The following is a 20324-nucleotide window of genomic DNA, read 5'->3' as shown; positions in this document are numbered from 1 at the left end:
CTGAATGTGATTGGTTTAATGCTCAGTTATGAAAGCATACGTCTGGAAGCAGCGCAACCAGGGGGAAAGCAATGAAAGGAAAGCTGACAGACAATTTAGAATTGTTTAACAAATACTCCTGGACAAACTATAATACCATCACATGATTCAGATATTTTAGGCCGACAAGGCCTTGCAGCCATTGACGACCGACAGCTGTGATTTTTACACGTCTTTAACAAAATGAACAAAGGAAAAAATATGAATGAAAAATACGAGCACAAGCGTGACACGTTGTATGCAAATGCTGATCATTTACATTTACTCGTTTCACTGTTCCGAATAAATAACTCCTTGCATACCTTCGGAACGCATCTGGGCATCATCGTAACTAGGAAACCCAGCGTAGGTGACGTCACGTTACGTTACGAAGAATGTGTAAGAAGCCAAGGCAAGTCGGTCACGTGACTCCATCGTTCGGCGTTGTTACATAGCAACTGCGCAAGCGTAATCTCGGAAGCGAAGGGTCGCAAAAAGCAACAGATTGCTATGCTTCATCAGTGGAATGATTTATCTCAGGGCGGAGGAGAATTATGTGCATGAGCACTAAAAAAATGTGATTTTTTTTCATGAAACAACGCTACCAAAAGCTAATCTGCTAATATGAGAAGTCATACCAAATCTGCTTGCTAACAATAGCTAGCTTCTTAAATCCACACGGCGGTTCGCCAAAATACCGCTAACATCCTTTTTTTGCGCATTATATAGTTCAACAAAGTGACAATTGGGTTTATTTGTTCGTTAGTTTTCTCAAACATATTTAGGTTCATTTTCGCCGGACGTGTGTTTATAGGGGGTAGTGTATTTTTTTCTACACTCAGACTGTATTCACATCAGTCATTAGATGTGTTAAACAAAACAAAAACCCAATTTTGCCATTTTTTTTGTTTCATGCAGGAGATGACTCAAGAAACAATTGATGTGCGGAAGAAGTTTATTCTTACCACTACGGGAAATTTCTTCGAGTTAAAAACGCCATCCTTTCTGAAAGATAGCCCAGAGCTCAACAACTTCTTGGATGATGGGAACCAATTTGTGTTGTTCATCAGCAGTCAGCAAAATAATCTGTGCCTGACAAATAAGGTTGGTAAAATTGCATGCTGAGAATTAACATCAATGCTAAAAAGGAACATGTCTTGTTCCATCTGTAAAACACTTTTTGTTGTTTTTTTTCTGTCTCACTAGTTGAAGATTTTATTTGGTTATTTATGCAAATGATTCAATATAACATTGTAGAAGCATAGGATTTAGCTGGAGATGCAACACAGCTCATATTTTTAGGTTCTACAGATTTGGCAGGTACTCGAGAGACAAAAGAAAAGTCCCCAAACAAGTGAACCCCTGCAGGGAAATGTTTCCCTACACACAGAGGAGTTTCAAGATGAATCATATCCTTGATAACACTATTATGTGGACAGAATTATGTATATTATGCCTTGTGCATGCAACAAAATAATGGGATATACCAGTATATATAATTTTAGAATGATTTGCACCCCTTTATAGCTTACATATGTATGTATATATCTCATCTCATCTCATTAGCCGTACCACTTATCCTCTTTAGGGTCGCGGGGGGGGGGGCTGGAGCCCATCCCAGCCATCTCCGGGCAGTGGGCAGGGGACACCCTGAACTGGTTGCCAGCCAATCGCAGGGCACACAGGGACAGACAACTCATTCGCTCATTCACACCTAGGGACAATTTGGACCGGCCAATTCACCTGAAATGCATGTTTTTGGAACGTGGGAGGAAACCAGAGTGCCCGGAGGAAACCCACGCAAGCACGGGGAGAACATACAAACTCCGCACAGGAAGTCTGGAGCTGGATTTGAACCCACGACAGGTTCCCAAGACATGAACTGTGCCGCACAAGCGCTTACCACTGCGCTTGTGCAGTGGTATACATATATATATATATATATATATATATATATATATATATAAAATCCATCCATTTTCTGCACCGCTTAGCCTCAATAGGGATGGGGGGGTGCTGGAGCCCATCCCAGTTATCTTTGGGAAGTGGGCAGAGGACACCCTGACCTGGTTGCCAGTCAGTCGCAGGGCACATAGAGATATACAGCTCACTCGCTCATTCACACTTAGGGACAATTTGGACTGGCCAATCAACCTGATGTGCATGGTTTTTTTGTATGTGTGAGGAAACCGGAGTGCCGGGAGTCCCACGCAGGCATGAACATGCAAACTCTGCGGTAGCTGGAATTAAACCCTGGACATCCTCATTGTGGGTCTGCGTGCTAACCACCCATCTACTGTGCCGCCTTTATATATATATATAAATATAAATAGAAATAATTTTTTAAAATTTATAATTGAAGAATGTTTTGGAGCTCATTGTTATAAAGGGCTATACAAATAAAGCGTAATTTGCCACTTTAATTTTGAACTACACTCAAACCTAGAAAATTATTTTCTGAATCCGTTATGTGGTACACCCACTTCACAGGGCATACTTCACTGCCTACGTCATCAACACACTTCTACTCGAGGTTCATTGACAACTCGTAAATGGTAAATGGTCTGCATTTATATAGCGCTTTTCAAGTCAATGAAGACATCCCAAAGCACTTTACAATGTGCTTCACACTTACCCATTCTCACACACACTCACACACCAATAGCAGCCATGCAGCCATGCAAGGCGCCAACCTGCTTATTGTGGGCATTAGGGATTCAGTGTCTTTCCCAAGGAAACTTCGACATATAACACGGAGGAGCCGGGAATCGAACCTGCGACCTCTTGATTCCAAAATGTGTGCTCTACCTCCTGAGCTAATAGACAAGAGTGCTGGGCTGACAGGGGGGGGTGACTGACAGCAAGACAAACACATACAAAAATAAAGAAAATGAAAAAGGATAAACTAGCAAAAAACACACACAAGAATTTTTGGACATTGGCCTACCCAAATACCCAAACACCCAAACAAGTTAAGCACCTCGGCACCAAAGTTGGTCATGCTTTCGTCCCTCCAGATGAATTGGGACACAAGAAAGCGGCCATGTCACACGGGTCAGGGGGACACAATGCACTCTTCTAGACTAGGCTAAGTTATAATTATAGTTCAATGTTTATAAATGAAAAATAACCGTGCATTGTAACAACATTGCAATGGGAAGCAGTGCAACAAACTTTAGCAATAACTAAAATCCCCAAAATAAGTCGCAATGTATATATTTTCACAGTTACGCGAATTAACAATTAGCAGGAATTAAAAAAAAAAAGAAAAAAACACGATGTTTTATAATTTGTGCGAGAGTTTAGGGTGGAGATGGCCCTGGGGAAGAAGCTGTTTCTGAGCCTGTTTGTCCTTCTTTTTTGATTATTCCTCTCCCTTAATCAGATCGAAGCGCCTGAAGCTGGCCGAGAGAAAGTGTTGGTGTTCTTCAAACTCTACCCCACTGTGATCACTGAGGAAAACCTCCACCAAAGCATACTGGTGTCATCCATGCTTGAGTCCCCGATCAACACTCTATACCAGGCTGTGAGACAGGTCTTTGCTCCCGTGCTGCTGAAGGATGAACGCTGGTGTTCGGCCTTTGATCCAAAGCTCGCAAGTCTGCTCAGTGAGTTGGAGCTGGGTCTGGGTTCTGTGGTCCGCCAGTCTGGAGCGCAGTACTCTGACTTGAAGAAAGGACCCTCAGAAGATGATGTTTTGGGTATGTACACATCAATTATTCGTTAAGCAGCAACTAAAAACATTTAGCAGCAATCACAAAAAATCCCCAAATGAGTTGCGAGAGATCTTTTGACAGTTTTGCGGGCTTGTTTTGAGTGGTGATGGCCCTAAAGAGAAAACTGTCTCTGAAACTGTTAGCCCTTTTTTAGGGGACCTGTAATAACTACCAGAGGGCAATGAGTCGAAGAGGTGGTGGCCGGGGTCAGAAGTGTCTTTAATTATTTTGTTGGCTCTGCCGCTGTATCGCAAGCTTGCAATGTCCTCCAAACTCGGCGGAGAGCAGCCAACAATCTTTTGGACTGTATTAATTACTCTGTATGTTTGTCCTGTCCACTGCAGTGCCCTAGCATACCAGACTGTGACGACGTGACCTAGGTTATTAAACACAACTTCACTGTATTTGTTTCTATCGTTTTGTTATATGTCACAGTATTATGACTTGCGTGATAGCTGCCGCTCTCAACCACTCAATTATTTAAAAAATCACTATTCAGAGAACTGAAAAATCAGTTCTCTGAATAGTTATTGTTAAAAAATACTGTCACCTTAAGAAAAAGGTTGAAGACTGTTAATACACATTTTAATCGAAATAGTAATAATCAAGTGGCATGCTGGATGATTGGTTAGCACCTCTACTCACCAGTTGGGAGTTCCTGAGTTCAGTTGCAGCTGGCGTCATCCTTGTTCGTAGTTTGTGCATTCTCCCCGTACCTGCATGGGTTTTCTCCGTTCACTCCAGTTTCCCCCTTACCTCCCACCAATTCCAAAAATATTTATGGCCTGGAGATTTGGGACTCCGAATTGTCCCTTAAAATAATGTGTGAGTGATTGGTTCTCTCTTTGTGCACTGCGATTGGCTGGCAACCAGTAAAGGGTGTCCCCTGCCCAGTGCCTGTTGTCAGCTGTCAGCTGTGATGGGCTCCGCAACCGTTGTGAGGATAAGTAGTTCAAAAAACGCAAGCATTGATAGAAATGATCTTATTTTTTATATTTATACTCGGTTTCTTAAAGGGACAGGTTGTATTTTTTGACTTCGAGATGTCACTGTATTGCCCAGAGGTTTATGTTGAGGGCCACACAGGAATAACTCTTTATTATCTAGAATCTAGACTATTCATTTACACAATAGTACTTTAGGCCTCTGGGAGTGTCCTTACCTAGGTTTCGTGTCAAGTTACCCCTAATAAATACCAGCAAAATCGATAAACATATGCTTTTGAGTGCAAGCACCTCTGGAGCTGCATGCGGTCATACTGCTCTTTTGCACTCCCTAGTGGCTCCCTGGCGCTTTTCCGACAGACCACAGACCCAAAAACCTCGCTCAAGTAGAATCCCCTGCAATGCCAACCCCGGCAAATTAAATGAATACATCAAGATTCATATGATTAATAACCCATATGCCAACAGGGGATTTTGGGTATGAGTCAAAGCTCTAATTTTAATAAGTATGGCTTGCGTTGCAAGACCAGCCAAATAAATGAAACAAAAAATTAATTATCTGGAAAATGTGTTAAATCAAGCACACTGTGGGTTACACAGTTAGACGTTGTATACCCAACCATCCATCCATCCATTATCTGTACCGCTTATCCTCAGTAGGGTCGCGGGGGTGCTGGAGCCCATCCCAGCCATCTCCGGGCATTGGGCAGGGGACACCCTGAACTGGTTGCCGGCCAGTCGCAGGGCACTCAGGGACAGACAATTCGCTCGCTCATTCACACCTAGGGACAATTGGGACTGGCCAATCAACCTGACATGCATGTTTTTGGAATGTGGGAGGAAACTGGAGTTCCCGGAGGAAACCCACGCAAGCACGGGGAGAACATGCAAACCCCGCACAGGAAGGTTGGTAGCTCGATTTGAACCCATGACTTCAGAACTGTGCTGCACACGCGCTAACCACTGTGCCACCGTGCTGCCCATACGTTGTATACCTTTTTAGAATATTATTTACTTTGAAATGTATACACACAACTGTATTCTAAAATGTAATATTTGTTTTTGTGACTACGCAGGTATTTTGACCCCCAGTGATGAGTTCCTGTACTGGGCGGACATTTCTGCATCTGCAAAAAAGACCAATTTGAAAGAAAGGGCAACATATTTCAGGGAGCAATTTAATCTTGTCGAAAAGGTATTAAACTTTGGAACAAGGGCCTAGTTTTGTCCCCACCAATATTATGTGATCGCTTAAAAATTGCGCTATGTCTGCACCCCTGCCATAACCAAACCTAGTACCTTGCTTTGGAATGTTGGCTGCCTCATGTGGAGTACTTTTTTCCCTGGCAGATACCGCTCATTGCGTGTTTTTGTCTCCACTAGGAATATTGTGGTCTTGATGGCCTGTCAATGTCAGATGTTCTGGATTTAGTGGAGCAGAGTAGAGACACGCTGGATGGTGTCTGGCGACAGCTTGATTATGAGCCATACCCGGAAACGCGCATGGTTCGACTTATGGATGTTATTGGTGAGAAGTCCTCTTTAGAAATCTTTGTTTCTTCTTTGATTCCGAATTAACTCGTTTTGTGCTGCAACTATGTTAATTTTATTGTGTCATAATGAATCCTGTTAAGTCAAGTAATGTTGACTTGTTTAGCCCTTAATCACAAAGAGTCTCAAAGGGCTGCACATACCACAGATTTTTGCAAAAAAAGTATACCAAAATTCTAAAACATGCAAAGTGTGAGGAAATAGTACATAGTTTTTGCATATATATATTTCATTGGTATATTCCAATTATTTTCTATTGCATTTTGAAGACAGTCCGTCTCATTTTTGACTTCATGAGCTGTGATGTCATGTGAGGAACACTGGCACCTTAGAAAGCCAGTCATCATATTGGTTTTCCTGTTAATTAGTCAAAGAAGTCACGAGGGTTTCAATCAAAGTTTTGGTATTTTTTGTGAAAAAATGCCTAGGCGTGGTGTCGCAGGTGGATGCAATAATGCTACAACAAAGGAAGAGCAGCTTAAATGGGGCTAAATGGCAAAAATAAGACACGTTGAGCTAAGAGGGGTGAATTACCACCGATCAATGAAAGGTAGCCGCAGCCTCGGCAGAAAAACACTGGCTGACCCCAAAAAATGCATTAAGCAGTCAGGATAACCGGGGACCAATGTCAAAAAAGGGCGAAGGTAAATCTGGCCCAGAATGAAGCAATGGAAATGGCAGGCTAGCTGGCTAAATAACACATAGTGTGCAGCCAACAGCGGATAAACAAGACCGATCAACAAAAGGCGGCTGCAGCCTTGGCAGAAAAACGCGAGACTGGTCGACCAAAAAAACACGCAATGAGCAGCCAGGCTGACCGGGAACCAAAAAAGAAAAATGACTAAAGCGAAAAAACGCAAACCCAAAATAAACCTGGAATAATCCAATGGGTACAGCAGGCTAGCCGGCCAAACAACACACTGTATGCCCCTAACTGGGGCTAACCAGGAGCAAAAAAAATCGGAAGCCCTTGGCAGCCCGACGCTAATAGGGAGCTCGTGTATTAATATTATACCAACCGCGACACACGCAACGAAAAACACAAAAGAAAAGCTTCAAATTCCTACCTAGAAGGAAGCGAAGGAAAAGACAAAATGCACGCTGTAATGTCATCAGAAAAACTTACCCAACGCAGCTTTTGGAGGTCGAAGCATGCAACTCCGATAAAATAGTCACAGGGTCCCAGCGAAAGTTCTAATTTCTCCAAGCAGAAATGAGCTGTGTGCAATTTCTGTTCGCTATAATCGCTGTCTTTTTCGGGGTTGCCTTATATGTTGTTTCACTGGAGTTCGCCATGATAACAATGAGTTGTTCCACCGATGACTCCACAGATCTAGAGGAAATGAGGTTCAACTTTGAGACTTAATTTCTCGAGTCCCCCGGCAAGTGGAATATTTTGCCACATATCTGAAGAATTGTGTCCTGATCCTAATTGGAAAAAAATGGTCTTTGTGAAGACATTTAATTCTTGATTTCAGCCTACCTCCACATGATCTCAATGGACAATAATGCTTTTTTTCCTGTTACATTTGCAAGGTGGAGCTCTCGGACGATACATTCAGAAGAAACTTAGTGGTGTCAAGATTTTTGAGCAGCCATTTGTGTCTGTCAGGGAGAATTGGAAGATCGGAGTTGCTATTTGTGAGCACTGGGTTGCAGCCTGTGAACATCTGACTGGACAGGTGCAATAATCATCTAACTAAAATTGACTTGATTAACTTAAATATATATTCAAAACAATTTCTCTTCTTTTTTTAAGGTTTGGAAGAGACATGCTCCTCACCCTTGGAAGGGAAACAAACACTGCCCTCAAGTTTTAAATTGCCTTGGCAAACGTTTGGATGAGGTATAGTGCACCAGTATCAGTTGATTGATATATCAATATACATTTTTTACTAGTGCATTTTGAAATATAATATGAACTAAAGCGCCCTCCGACAGTTAAGTGTGAAAATAACATTTGGCATTTTACCCGGTAATAATGTGTTAATAATTTCACATATAAGTCTCACCGGATTATAAATCGCACCCCCAACCAAACTATGAAAAAACTGCGACTTATTCCTATCGAAAATATGGTAACTAGTTATGCAGAGTTCTGCGCACATCCTAGAATTTCTCCGTCATTCTAAGAGCCCCAGTGCACTCAAACCAGATAACAGCCTTCTGTTTCCTAGGCACTGATTTGATCAAGCCAAATTAATATTTTTTAGTGAAACAAACACTCCTTTATACCTGATGTTTGCTAGCAATGGGATCAGGTGGGCAAGCATGAGCAACGTCATTCATGACAAGTGTGCTCAATTGCTGCGTCCCATCTGTTTCCGAGGTGTGCTGAATGTGGCTTGGTAGTGGCCTAGACATACACTACATTTGGATGTTTACAATATTTGCATACACTATAAATGGGGTCAGATAATAAAACAAGGTGCCCTCTAAAAAATGATACCTGAGGCTAGGGCCAAAATTTTTTGGTCACTGTCTTAAGCAATAAGTCTCAACATGTTGAATATGAAATGTATTTTCTTTGTTAATCAGGTGGTTTCTCTGCGGGTCTTTCATGAGAAGTTGCTACGTTTGCTACCAGGAGGAAAGCAGCAGGCTCTGACACCTGAGTGTGTTTTTGAACCGTTCTCTGGACTCAACCCTCTACAGTACAATCCCTACACTGAGGTTAGTTGGGTGGCCTTAAAGCTCATCGTGCCCACGAATGTGTTTTACTTTGTTATTGCCGAATGAATCTAGATTGTCCAACTTGTCTAATAATGTATATTTGGGGTGGTTCATACTGGGAATTTTGCTATAGATCCGAGCTAAGTCAATATATTGGAGTATCGATCAATAATGATCTGACAAATACCGATTTTTTTCTTGGAAAAATCAAGATCATTGCATAATTGAACCCTCCCCCTCAAGTTAGTTTATATTTACGATAAACACAACACAAACATTTTAGGCACTAAAAATGTCTAAAAAAGTGCAAATAGTACAAACAATACAATTTGAAAACATTTAACATTATAAGAAATGAAATACTTCTACTACAACAACTGTTCAAGAGAAAAAGTCACGAGAGTCAAGCAAAAAAAAATAGCAATGTAATGAACAAACTCTTCTGGCTCTGTTGCCATAGTGACGACAAATTTACAGGTTTTTGTTTAGGAACAGTAAAGTATTTATTTTTAGTTTTAGGTCGCTTGTTACTCTCTTTTATGTGTTTGTTTCATATTGAGGAGCAAATCACTACCGAAAAACTCGGCCCAGGGAGGGATGATCGCCGTTAGTCTGTATTTTCCCAAGACACACCACAGGAGGTGGTGCCTATACGACCCTGGGGATTAAGTGATCCCGGCTGTCATTCCGTAACCCTAATGGACGACTTTACCACACAAATGACACCTGACAATGTCATTTCTTATTGTTGGGGAAAGAAAGTACAAACCGCGCTGCTCTACCCATTAGTTTTGTCATTTGTTGCTTCTTATAAAAGTGCGCACATACAAAACTCAATTCCAATGAAGTTGGGAAAGTGTGTTAATTGCAAATAAAAATTGATCCAAGTAAATTGCAAATTCTTTTCAACCCATATTTAAATGAATGCACAGCAAAGACAACATATTTATTGTCTTCACTCATAAACTTTATTGTTTTGGGAGAAAATCATCAACTCTGTAATTTGATGACAGCAACACGTGCCAAAATAGTTGGGACAGGTGTCAATAACTACTCAGAAAGTGGATGAATGGAAATCAACCAACTATTTGCAGGTGAACAGATGAATTAGCAACAGGTGAGAGTTGTTACTGGGTATAAAAAAGGGAGACCCGAACAAGCTAAGTCATTCACATGCAAGGATGGGGCGAGGTTCACCTCTTTGTGAACAACTGCGTGAGCAAATTGTTGAACAGTTTAAAAACAACATTCCTCAAAGTACAATTGCAAGGAATTTAGGGATATCATCATCTACAGTCCATAATATTGTGAAAAGGTTCAGGGAATCTGGAGAAATCACTGTGCGTAAACGGCATGGCCGTAAACCATTATTGAATGCCCGTGACCTCCGAGCCCTCAAGCGGTACTGCATTAAGAACCGACATCAATGTGTAAAGGACATCACCACATGGGCTCAGGAACACTTTGGAAAACCACTGTCAGTCAATACAGTTCGACGCTATATCCGTAAGTGTGGGTTAAAACTTTATGTTGCAAAGCGTAAGCCATTCATCAACAACATCCAGAAACGCCGCAGGGTTCTCTGGGCCCGAGCCCATCTAAAATGGACTGATACAAAGTGGAAAAGTGTTCTGTGGTCTGATGAGTCAGTTTTCCAAATTGTGTTTGGAAATTGTGGACGTCGTGTCCTCCGGTCCAAAGAAGAACAGAACCACCCAGACTGTTATGCACGCAAAGTGCAAAAGCCAGCATCTGTGATGGTATGGGGGTGCATGAGTGGCCAAGGAATGGGTAACCTGCACATCTGTGAAGGCACCATTAATGCAGAAAAGTACATTCAGGTTTTGGAACAAAGTATGTTGCTATCCAAACAGAATCTTTACCATGGGCGCCCTTGCTTCTTCCAGCAGGATAATGCCAAGCCACACACTGCACGTCTCACGACAGCGTGGCTTCGTAGTAAGAGGGTGCGGGTGCTTGACTGGCCTGCCTGCAGTCCTGACCTGTCTCCCATTGAAAATGTGTGGCGCATTATAAAGCGCAGAATAAGACAAAGGAGACCCCGGACTGTTGAACAGCTGAAGCTGTACATAAAGCAAGAATGGGAAAGGATTCCACTATCAACGATTCAACAACTAGTCTCCTCACTTCCTAAACGTTTATTGAGTGTTATTAAAAGGAAAGGTGATGTAACACAATGGTGAAGAAGCCCCTTTCCCAACTACTTTGGCACTTGTTGCAATTATAAAATTCTAAGTTTATCATTATTTGCTTATGGAAATAAAGTTTATGAGTTTGAACATGGATAATCTTGTCTTTGTGGTGTATTCATTTAAATATGGGTTAGAAAAGGTTTGCAAGTCATTCTATTCTAATTTTACTGACATTTTAAACTTTTTCCCAACTTCAATGGAATTGACTTTTGTATATTCTGCCCTCTTCTGCTGGCAGGCAAGGTGTAGTAGCAGGCCAGGTAAGGAGTTCTGCTAAAAGTATGCCTGTCAGTGACACACACAGACATAAACTTAGAGAGTTGCCAAGGGAACTGGATGAGAGCGAAAAGGACTGCTGCACTTTGAAGAAATTGGTTTTAAGGGGGAAGTTCATATCCCAGGACAATAGTATCGAGCCGATCCAAGCACTTGCTTAGTATTGATGATATCGATATTTGTAATCTATTTGGTAACCTTTCATGTACACTCTACTTTGAAGTATTTTCAACGGTGTCTTCAAGTGAAAGATGAACCAGTTCTACCACTGAGTTTTGTTTTGTTGCATTTGTTTGTAGCCCCTATGGAGGGCAGCAGTGGCCCAGTTTGAGCGCATCATGGCTCCATCTGAACGGGAGGTGGCTGGCAGACTTAAAAGCTCCATTGCTGATGTACAAAATAACCCACAACAGGTTGTGTAGTACTTCATAATAAAATGGGCACTCTTATCTTTGTGAAATTTGATTTTATGCTCATTGTGTGTATGTACTTTTTATGCAGCTGTTGCAGGTGTTCCAGAAGCACAAAGAGTTAATTAGCCGGCCTAGTATCAGGAAAGAGCTACAGTCTGAGAGAGACACGCTCTTGGCTAGACTACTTGACTACAACAAGGGTACATTTGATTTTCTACCACTGGCATATTTATTCCAATCTACCTTCTTTATGAATAAAGACATATTACATTATCTATTTCTGAGTCATATTTGGAGTCAAGTTTTTTTTTCAATCTGTTTTTTTGCATTTTTCAGGCTTGAAAACAGACTTTGAGAGTCGGTGCCATGGAAGTCCAGGAGAGAAATCTGGCCCACTTCTGGGGAGAAACCTTTCTGATGTTGTCAATAAAATTATCTGGGTCCAACATATCATACACAAGGTAGCTCTACTACCAAAATTAAATTACAGTTGGGTTCCATTTTTTACAGGGTTCATACAGGTGCTTGAAATCTTTGCGAATGCTTCAGTTTTTATACTGTGTTTTCATGGATTGAAAAGTGTTTGAATTTTGTATGAAGTGCTTGTAAATGCTTGAAATTGTTGCCATGTTTCTGAACAAGTCCGCTTAAAATTACACTGACACTTCTCCCTGGTGGCTTCGCTTTACCATTTCATTTCTTCTTAATTATTGCAGCTGGCATTAGTATGCATTGTATGGTCATATGAAGTGTCATCGCACAAGAGGTGACAGGTGATGCCTAAGAGGACAGGTGCATGCTACAACTGAGCAGGTCTTTATGAAATATGTAATTAGTGTAAGGATAATCAATTATGGACATTTTTTGGGCCATGCAAAAATATAGGTTGTGTTTCCCAATCTTAAATAAAAATAGAAATAACTTCCTGCAACGTAAAATGTCGTTTTTACACACTTATATGGGAAGTGATGTGTCTCAAACATATTTACACACCATTTGCTCAAGATCTAAAAATAATGTTGAGATAAATGCACATGCAAGATTAATAATCGCATATATGTAAATCACAGATATATTTGTGGCTCTCATAAAATACATGATTCACACCAGATTTGTTCTCCTAATGGTACTGAAGGAATTGTCCTTAAAACGTGATTAGATATGGCCACGAAAAAGCTGTATGAACCCTGCAATATTTCCCGTAGAATTTTGTAAGACCCTGTTGGATGGACAGTCTATAGGGGACATCTTCCCCCTGGAGAAATTTTTGTACATTTTTAATTCAACTGACTGATTGACAGATTTGTAGCCCAAATACACCCCATGACGTTTATTATTCGCAAAAATCACAGTGTTATGAATTGGAATTTTTGAATTATTCTAATAATCAACTGCATAGCCATTTTGGGAAGCTGTGAATTTCTCACATTTTTCTAAAGTATGTAAAAAGGCTCCAAATTCAATTGAAGCTTTTCCTCCCTTTTCTGGGTTATTCCTATGCTAGAACGTCACGGTCTGTTAAAACAAGAGTGCTAGTGAGGTTCTTTAACTTTTGGTTGATTTCTGTTTCCTTGTGTTTTTTATAGGTGGAGGATTGTATCCGCATCTCTGAGGGTCTGCTGTCAGATCTTTCAGGTTTCAAAGGGTTCGTGCATTTCTGTGATGACCTGCTGGAGGTTTTGAGGGCATACGAACAGGAACAGTTTGAGGATTGGTCCAGAGATTTATTGTCTAGTCTGACGGATGCCAAGTCAGGACTCAGGTATGACTCTATGCTCTATATACAGGCTGTATTTCTTTTTTGAATCAAAATAATTAAAAATGAAGCACATACTTTTAGCTGAATGTATTTGACTCAATATTCCGTGTATTATATCCTTTAGGTTACCCCGAAGTATACAGTTGGGAAAAAAAACGAACTAACAATTAAGCAAGTTTTCACACTCTTCCTACAAACATGAGAAAGACCTGTAATTTTCATCTTAGGTTTGAAAATAGAATGAGAGGACAATTTTCAGAAAATCACAGTTTGAATTTGATAGAATATATTTGCAAATTATGGTTGACAATAAGCGTTTGATAACCTACAAAAAAGACATATTTGTGGCTCTGATAGAGCTGTAGTATTTTCATTTAGGGGTGTCCTCTGGCCTCCATTCGTTGAATCTTTTAACGGCACCTGTTTTTAGTCATCAGCAGTTACACTCCAAACTCCACTATGGCATACATGTAAGAGTTGTTGAAAGTCACAATAACAGTGATTGTAGCCCTGCATTATGTTTGGAAGACTTAATATGCAATCGGCAAGCAGCTTGGTGTATATGATAAAATTGCAGACCTCTGATAGTCTCCCTCAATCTACATGACATCTTTCACCTCACCAGAAACTTATTCTATAGTATAGTTTTTGAAAACATTAAACATTCTGATTTTGTGTTTTTTTTTGGTCTCATTCGGTTATATTTATAATGACAATTACAGGCCTTTCTCATATTTTTAAGCGAAATAAATTTGGTTGACCAAATTCCTCCCCACTATAAGGTAAATATAAAGAGCTGCGGCTTTAAGAGTACTGTGGCTTGTAGCCTCCCCCCAAAGTGTCCCACCCCTTTTCCCGACATACCGGCCCTTCGATGCACTCTTTATCTTTTGCTGAAACTGCAAACGACTTCCCGGCCGGGCATTGAATAAGCAGGGTTACGGCATAGAATATATAGCAGGATATATGGCATGGGTTCGGAGAAAGCCCAGCAACAGAATTAATCCAGCCAGTGCGACAATCTTCAGAGTAGTGCGAGAAAAAAATAAGTTACATCATTTCAATAAATGACCTGCGTGTTGAAAGCAAGGATCTGGCTCCGCTGAAGAACCCACTAGACCTGGACCAAATAAACTTTCTTTAAGTCTGTCGCTGACAACAAGTTGGGAGCCAAAGAAAATGGCAAATGTCACACACCACGTCATGCATCAGAGACAGCAGGGGACACGGTTGCAATTCTAACATTGCTTCGTGGTTATTGACGAATTAATCATTGTAGCTTGCAGACACTTGACACCACAAGGCTCGTGCACCAACACAAATAATGCGATGGCCAAAGAATAAGGCAAGCCAGTGCAGCGGTTGCCCCCTATCTTGTGAACCCATCAATTAGACTTGGCGAGTCTGCATGCCTCAATTGGTGCAAGACTTCCGCCCTCTTCCACCACAGCTTGGCTGAGGTAGAGTTGGACAAAAGTGTCATCAAATGTAAGCTGTTACACACTAAAATAAAATACCTGATGGAGGGGTTTTGAGTTTTGGCTGGCCAGGGAGACTGAGCAAAAGTGAGGCTGCTGGCCAGGCCGGATAATGCGGCTACTGTAAATGTCTTGTAAACTTTTTCTTGCTAAACTGAGTCAACAGGTTGCAATTTTTTACAACCATTAACAACCTTATGCGTCCTGATGGTTACAAAATCCAGGCTCCATCCATTAATCCTTTAATACTATCAGGCTTGTCAGGCTATACCCGACAACCTACAATGTCTTGACTAAAACTGTGACCTCTGATAAAAATAGAGGGAAAGAAGTGTGCCTGTACATCAATAACAGGTGTTGTACAAGCAAGATGACTGTGGACTGTCACTGTTTTTTGGACCTGAACTACATTATTATTAAATACAGACCCAAGTACTTTCCCAGAGAGTTTATTGCCTGTATACTCACAGATGCTGATGTTAGGACATTCACAGGGTTTTCTTCACTACCATTGGAACACAGGTGAAGTAGTTGTTCGCGTAAGTTTTGTAGTTCTGACCTTCTAGAGGTGTCAAAGTTATACATTGTGCCAGAGATTACAGATCTCACCCATACCTTGAAGCCCCACGGATTTGGCTAGCCTCGCATGCAATACTTGATGCCTTTGAACGGAATCATCATCATCTCACCCACTGAGTTATGTTCTTCACGGGGGCCTTTTTTTTTAATGAATCAAGTCATGGTCTGACTTTCCAGAGTTTGTCTCCGGCACTGTCAAGTTATTCAGAAAATACAAAGATTGGAATTTTGTGAGTGGCATCACATCACAAACAGGGGAGAACTTGGAGTCTTTCCCCCAACAATTATGGATTCAAGGCATAAATTACCATACCAATGTACCAATCCTATTTCCATATCCCACATTCCAACAGTTGGCATCTCAAAAGCATTCCACTTGTTTGGCCGTTCTATCCTCTACTTTGCATAGTAAAAGACATTCCAACCCTTTTTCCCCATAAATATAGCGATAGCCCAAAATCTTGTAGTGTACGATGACAATAAACTTGACACTGCTATCACACACGTTAAAATTACCACAAAAGCCGAACGATGCCATCTGGCTACATCGACATAATAGGCTAAAATTATCATTTGATGAATGTACTCCCTGAAGGCTAACTATGTACAGTACATGCTCTAGACCAGGGGTGGCGACCACGTGGCTCTAGAGCCGCATGCGTCTCTTGGCCAATAAGAATGCGGCTCTTTGCCTCATCATATTTTCTATGTACTGTGGCTCTTTGCCTTGTTTCATTTCATCTCATTAGCTACACCGCTTATCCTCAGTAGGGTCGCGGGGGTGCTGGAGCCCATCCCAGCAATCATCGGGCAGTGGGCAGGGGACACCCTGAACTGGTTGCCAGCCAGTCGCAGGGCACACAGGGACAGACAATTCACTCGCTCATTCACACCTAGGGACAATTTGGACCGGCCAATTCACCTGAAATGCATGTTTTTGGAATGTGGGAGGAAACCGGAGTGCCCGGAGGAAACCCACGCAAGCACGGGGAGAACATACAAACTCCGCACAGGAAGTCTGGAGCTGGATTCGAACCCACGCAGGAGGGTTCCCAAGATATGAACTGTGCCGCCGTGCTGCCCGCCTTGTTTCATGTTTAGGTTTTTTTGTGTGTATTGAGGGGTGGACACTTTCCTTGAAATCAACAGAGAGGAGTGTGTTATAGGAAATGATATGTTTTTAATTGTATGTGTTTGTGTGTGTCTGTTTGTTATGGCAGGTCAGTGTGGCTCTTTGACTCTCACAGTTAAAAATGTTGGCTCTTTGTGTCAAACTTGTTCGCCACCCCTGCTCTAGACATTGTCATAATAACAAACACAATTATGGCATTTCACATACCTGAATATGACAAATATAGTCCAATGGATTAAAGGCAATTTGAGGTTTTGGTGTTTTGCACGATTTGTGACATCAAGGGTTAGGGTTTGACTTATAAACACAACCATTGTCCAATGACAATCTTTGCAGGTACAACAGGATCCAATGAAAATGTAAATGTGGTCTTAAGAAAAAAAAATGAACTTTTTTGGCCAACCTCCCCCATAGACTGGTGACTAAGCTCTCTGTATACCTTCCTCGAGATCAAGAACTTTCTGACTTAACACACCCAGTGGGTGAGGGTTGGCCCTTGCATCTGTACACATTAGTGTTAGAACTGGCTCTCCGGGCTATGAGCTGAGGCCCCACCTTTACTTTGCACGCCCATGGATTGCACTCCCTTGGTTATCAAGTTTGCAGAAAACTCCTGGGTGGTGAGACTCACCACAGGGAACAATGCGTCCTCCTATTGAGGGAGAGGGAAGCGACTGTCGGTATGGTACCAGGAGGAGGATGAAACTCCACTTTCCCATCATCCTCAGGAACAGCAACATCTGTCAAAGATTCCTAGTGTCCTACTACAGCACTGTGGAGGGCATCCTGAGTTACTGACCCTGTGCATGGTTCTCCATCTGCATATTTGCAGAGAGGAAAGCGCTCCAGAAATTTATCCGATGGATGAGCTGCAAAGATCTCATTGCCTGAGAATCGTTGTTAGCATCCTCTAAGAACTATTCCACCCTGGTCATGAACTCATCCTACATCCAACCTAGGTGGCAGTTTTTTACTACCATGTAACCCTGAGCTTAAATAGTTTGATGCACCTGACATTGTGTGAACACTGCTTTCGTGTCTCAGTAAGCCCATTTGTCTTAGATTGAGAAAAAACTAACATACATAAATCACACCGGAGTATGTTGCTGGGCCAGCAACCATATGAAATCAGTGCTTCAAGTCAAGTTATATTGTAAAAAAAACAGTAATACACACTGTCATTGTGATTTTAGTCTTCAGGCGAGTGATCGAGTGATGGAATTAGACCATTCAGATGGCACGCTGAAGATTCATTATGCAGACCGATTGGTTAGTCTGCTCAGGGAGGTCAGGCAACTCTCTGCTTTGGGATTTGCTATTCCCGCTAAGATCCAGCTGGCCGCTAACACCGCAGACAAGTTCCACAGACAGGCCATTGTTCTCAAACAGGTGATATATACTGCTTTTATGTTCATGATAGTATTATTCATTCATTCCATCATTAGATATTTATTATTAAAAAAGCATTGTGATGTTTTGTAGGTGGCCAACTTCTACAACACCATTGACCAGCAAATGATCCCTTCTCAGAGACCAATGATGCTCAATCTTGCTTTGGCTTTTGAACAAGTTATCAAGGTATTCCTTGCACATTCAATAATCATTGACTATTCTTACTCTTATTCTTATTCAAGGAAATGTCCTCATTAGGTCACATAACACATTAAGTGCCGTTGATGGATATAAATTATGTAAGAATTTTTATTTCTATTCGGCTGCGATTGAATTACTTAGTGACCAAGTTTGTATATTGCAAGTCAAGTCAAGTCATGTTTATTTGTATAGCCCTTAATCACAAAGAGTCTTAAAGGGCTGCACAGACCACAGATTATTACAAACAGCCTATTATTACACCATCCCCTGATTTAAAACCTACATGAGGGCAAGGAAAAACTCAAAAACCTCAACATGAGGAAAATGAAAAAACCTTGAGAAGGGGCCGCACATGAGGTAATCCCCCTTCTAAGATGACCTGGCTGCAATGGATGTTGTAATAACAATTAATACATATATATCATTAACATAAAATATAGGTCATTCATATGCTATAGAATAGAAGTGTGCTTTGTAATATTCTATATTTGCGGATTGTCCAAATTCATTTCAATGTCTGATTTCTGTGGTGGTCCTCACCAGGAGACACATTAAATCAAATTGTCAAAAAGCCTACTTAAAGTTTTTGTCATTTTTTAGCTTTTGCACGATTGCATTGTTTGCATTGTAAATGTCCCATAGTTGCAAATAAATAAAATCGAATGGATAATTTACTTTTTTCACATGACAGCAACAAAGTAATAATATCTTTGTAACAAGCCATCTGATTATTTTTTTATTCATATGTCAAATTACTGTATTGCTCTTTTTGTTTTTTTTATGGTTACTATTATATGAACATAGAATTTGTAGGATAATAAATATCCATAAAAAGGCATTTATAGTATTAATGACTTTTACCATTTGGGGTGTGAAACATTTGAAGGGTGGTTCAATTGGAAGCAAGAATGTTTTGATTGAGTCTGATGTCAATGCACCCATATCTTCAAATTAACCTCGTTGGTTTTTATTTTGGAAAACGTAAAGTTTTTCATCACAGAACTCCCTCGCTATAAAACCGTTTACCTTTAACAGTGTCTTTGCTTCACAGCTTTGCATTGTGCATTGTCTTCTGTACTTTTTGGAGTTTAATACATCTCTATTCTTCATTACTTTCTGTTTGTCAACGACATTACAAACTTATGTGTACTGTCCATGCATAGTATGTAGTACTTTTTTGGTTAAACAAATACTTGGGCCTGTAAAAGGTTTTGTTCTTTCACTTTATTGTATTTTAGAGTATTTGTTGTATAGTAACAAGAGTTAATACTTCACAAATTTCACTTGAAGCGTCTTGTTATTGGAACCTAATCCCAGTAAAAACAAATTCCAGAATAGGATCTTTCAACCACCCCACCACCCTCTGGAATTCTTATCATCAAGAAGTAGAAAATGATTGGTTGCAAAAATTGGACCTGTTTCCACTACAAGACTATTTTTATTTCGCATCTGAATTGGGGCAATGATTTAATCTACTGCTGGTTGGGACGCAATAAATTTAATTCCAAATTTTACAATTTTACCATAATCGGATGTCCTACACCATTCCCCTTTGAGAATTTGTATTTCAAAAGTTTACTTTTCTATGATGGTGATGAAAAACTGATTTTGGTTTGTTTGATAAACCTTTATAATTTTTTATCTACGGTAACATCTCTTTTCTTGGACAGAATCCTCGTTCTCTGTCAAAGGAATCAGGCAACAAACTGCACATCACTTGGAACAATCCTAAAGAGCTGGAAGTTTACATCACCAAACTGCAATCTGCAACTGAGAGACTTTCCACTGAGAACAGGAAGCTTCGCAAATGGCACACCAATTTCACAGACAAGGTTGGAGTTATTTGGAGTTCATATGCCTATAGCACTTTGGTATTTCCTGCATTATTAGACAAAAAGGATTAGGAGGTATCGAAGGATTAATGGATGGAGCCTGGATTTTGTAAGGCTATGACACTTTTTTTCTCCTCAGAGTCAAAG

At 40.8% G+C, this 20324-nt stretch overlaps 1 protein-coding gene across 1 annotated transcript in view; it reads left to right on the top strand.

The window, feature by feature from the left end:
• Window positions 1-471: 471 nt before the first annotated feature.
• The window catches only part of dync2h1 (dynein cytoplasmic 2 heavy chain 1), a 166120-nt gene continuing 146267 nt past the window's right edge, over window positions 472-20324 (top strand). Inside the window, exons 1-15 of the mRNA XM_088345324.1 lie at window positions 472-595; window positions 937-1122; window positions 3404-3719; window positions 5755-5873; window positions 6062-6206; window positions 7766-7911; window positions 7989-8075; window positions 8768-8902; window positions 11691-11804; window positions 11893-12004; window positions 12141-12265; window positions 13391-13566; window positions 17946-18141; window positions 18235-18330; window positions 20016-20177. Coding sequence (XP_088201450.1) covers window positions 940-1122; window positions 3404-3719; window positions 5755-5873; window positions 6062-6206; window positions 7766-7911; window positions 7989-8075; window positions 8768-8902; window positions 11691-11804; window positions 11893-12004; window positions 12141-12265; window positions 13391-13566; window positions 17946-18141; window positions 18235-18330; window positions 20016-20177 — 2112 coding nt within the window. The 5' untranslated portion in view covers window positions 472-595; window positions 937-939. The remainder of the gene's footprint in view (window positions 596-936; window positions 1123-3403; window positions 3720-5754; window positions 5874-6061; window positions 6207-7765; window positions 7912-7988; window positions 8076-8767; window positions 8903-11690; window positions 11805-11892; window positions 12005-12140; window positions 12266-13390; window positions 13567-17945; window positions 18142-18234; window positions 18331-20015; window positions 20178-20324) is intronic.

Source organism: Urocampus carinirostris, chromosome 10 (genome assembly GCF_059441175.1).
Source record: "Urocampus carinirostris isolate Australia breed hairy pipefish chromosome 10, RoL_Ucar_1.0, whole genome shotgun sequence".
NCBI lineage: Eukaryota > Metazoa > Chordata > Actinopteri > Syngnathiformes > Syngnathidae > Urocampus > Urocampus carinirostris.
Note: the sequence above shows the minus strand (reverse complement) of the source record. Positions and strands in the feature narration are given on the sequence as shown.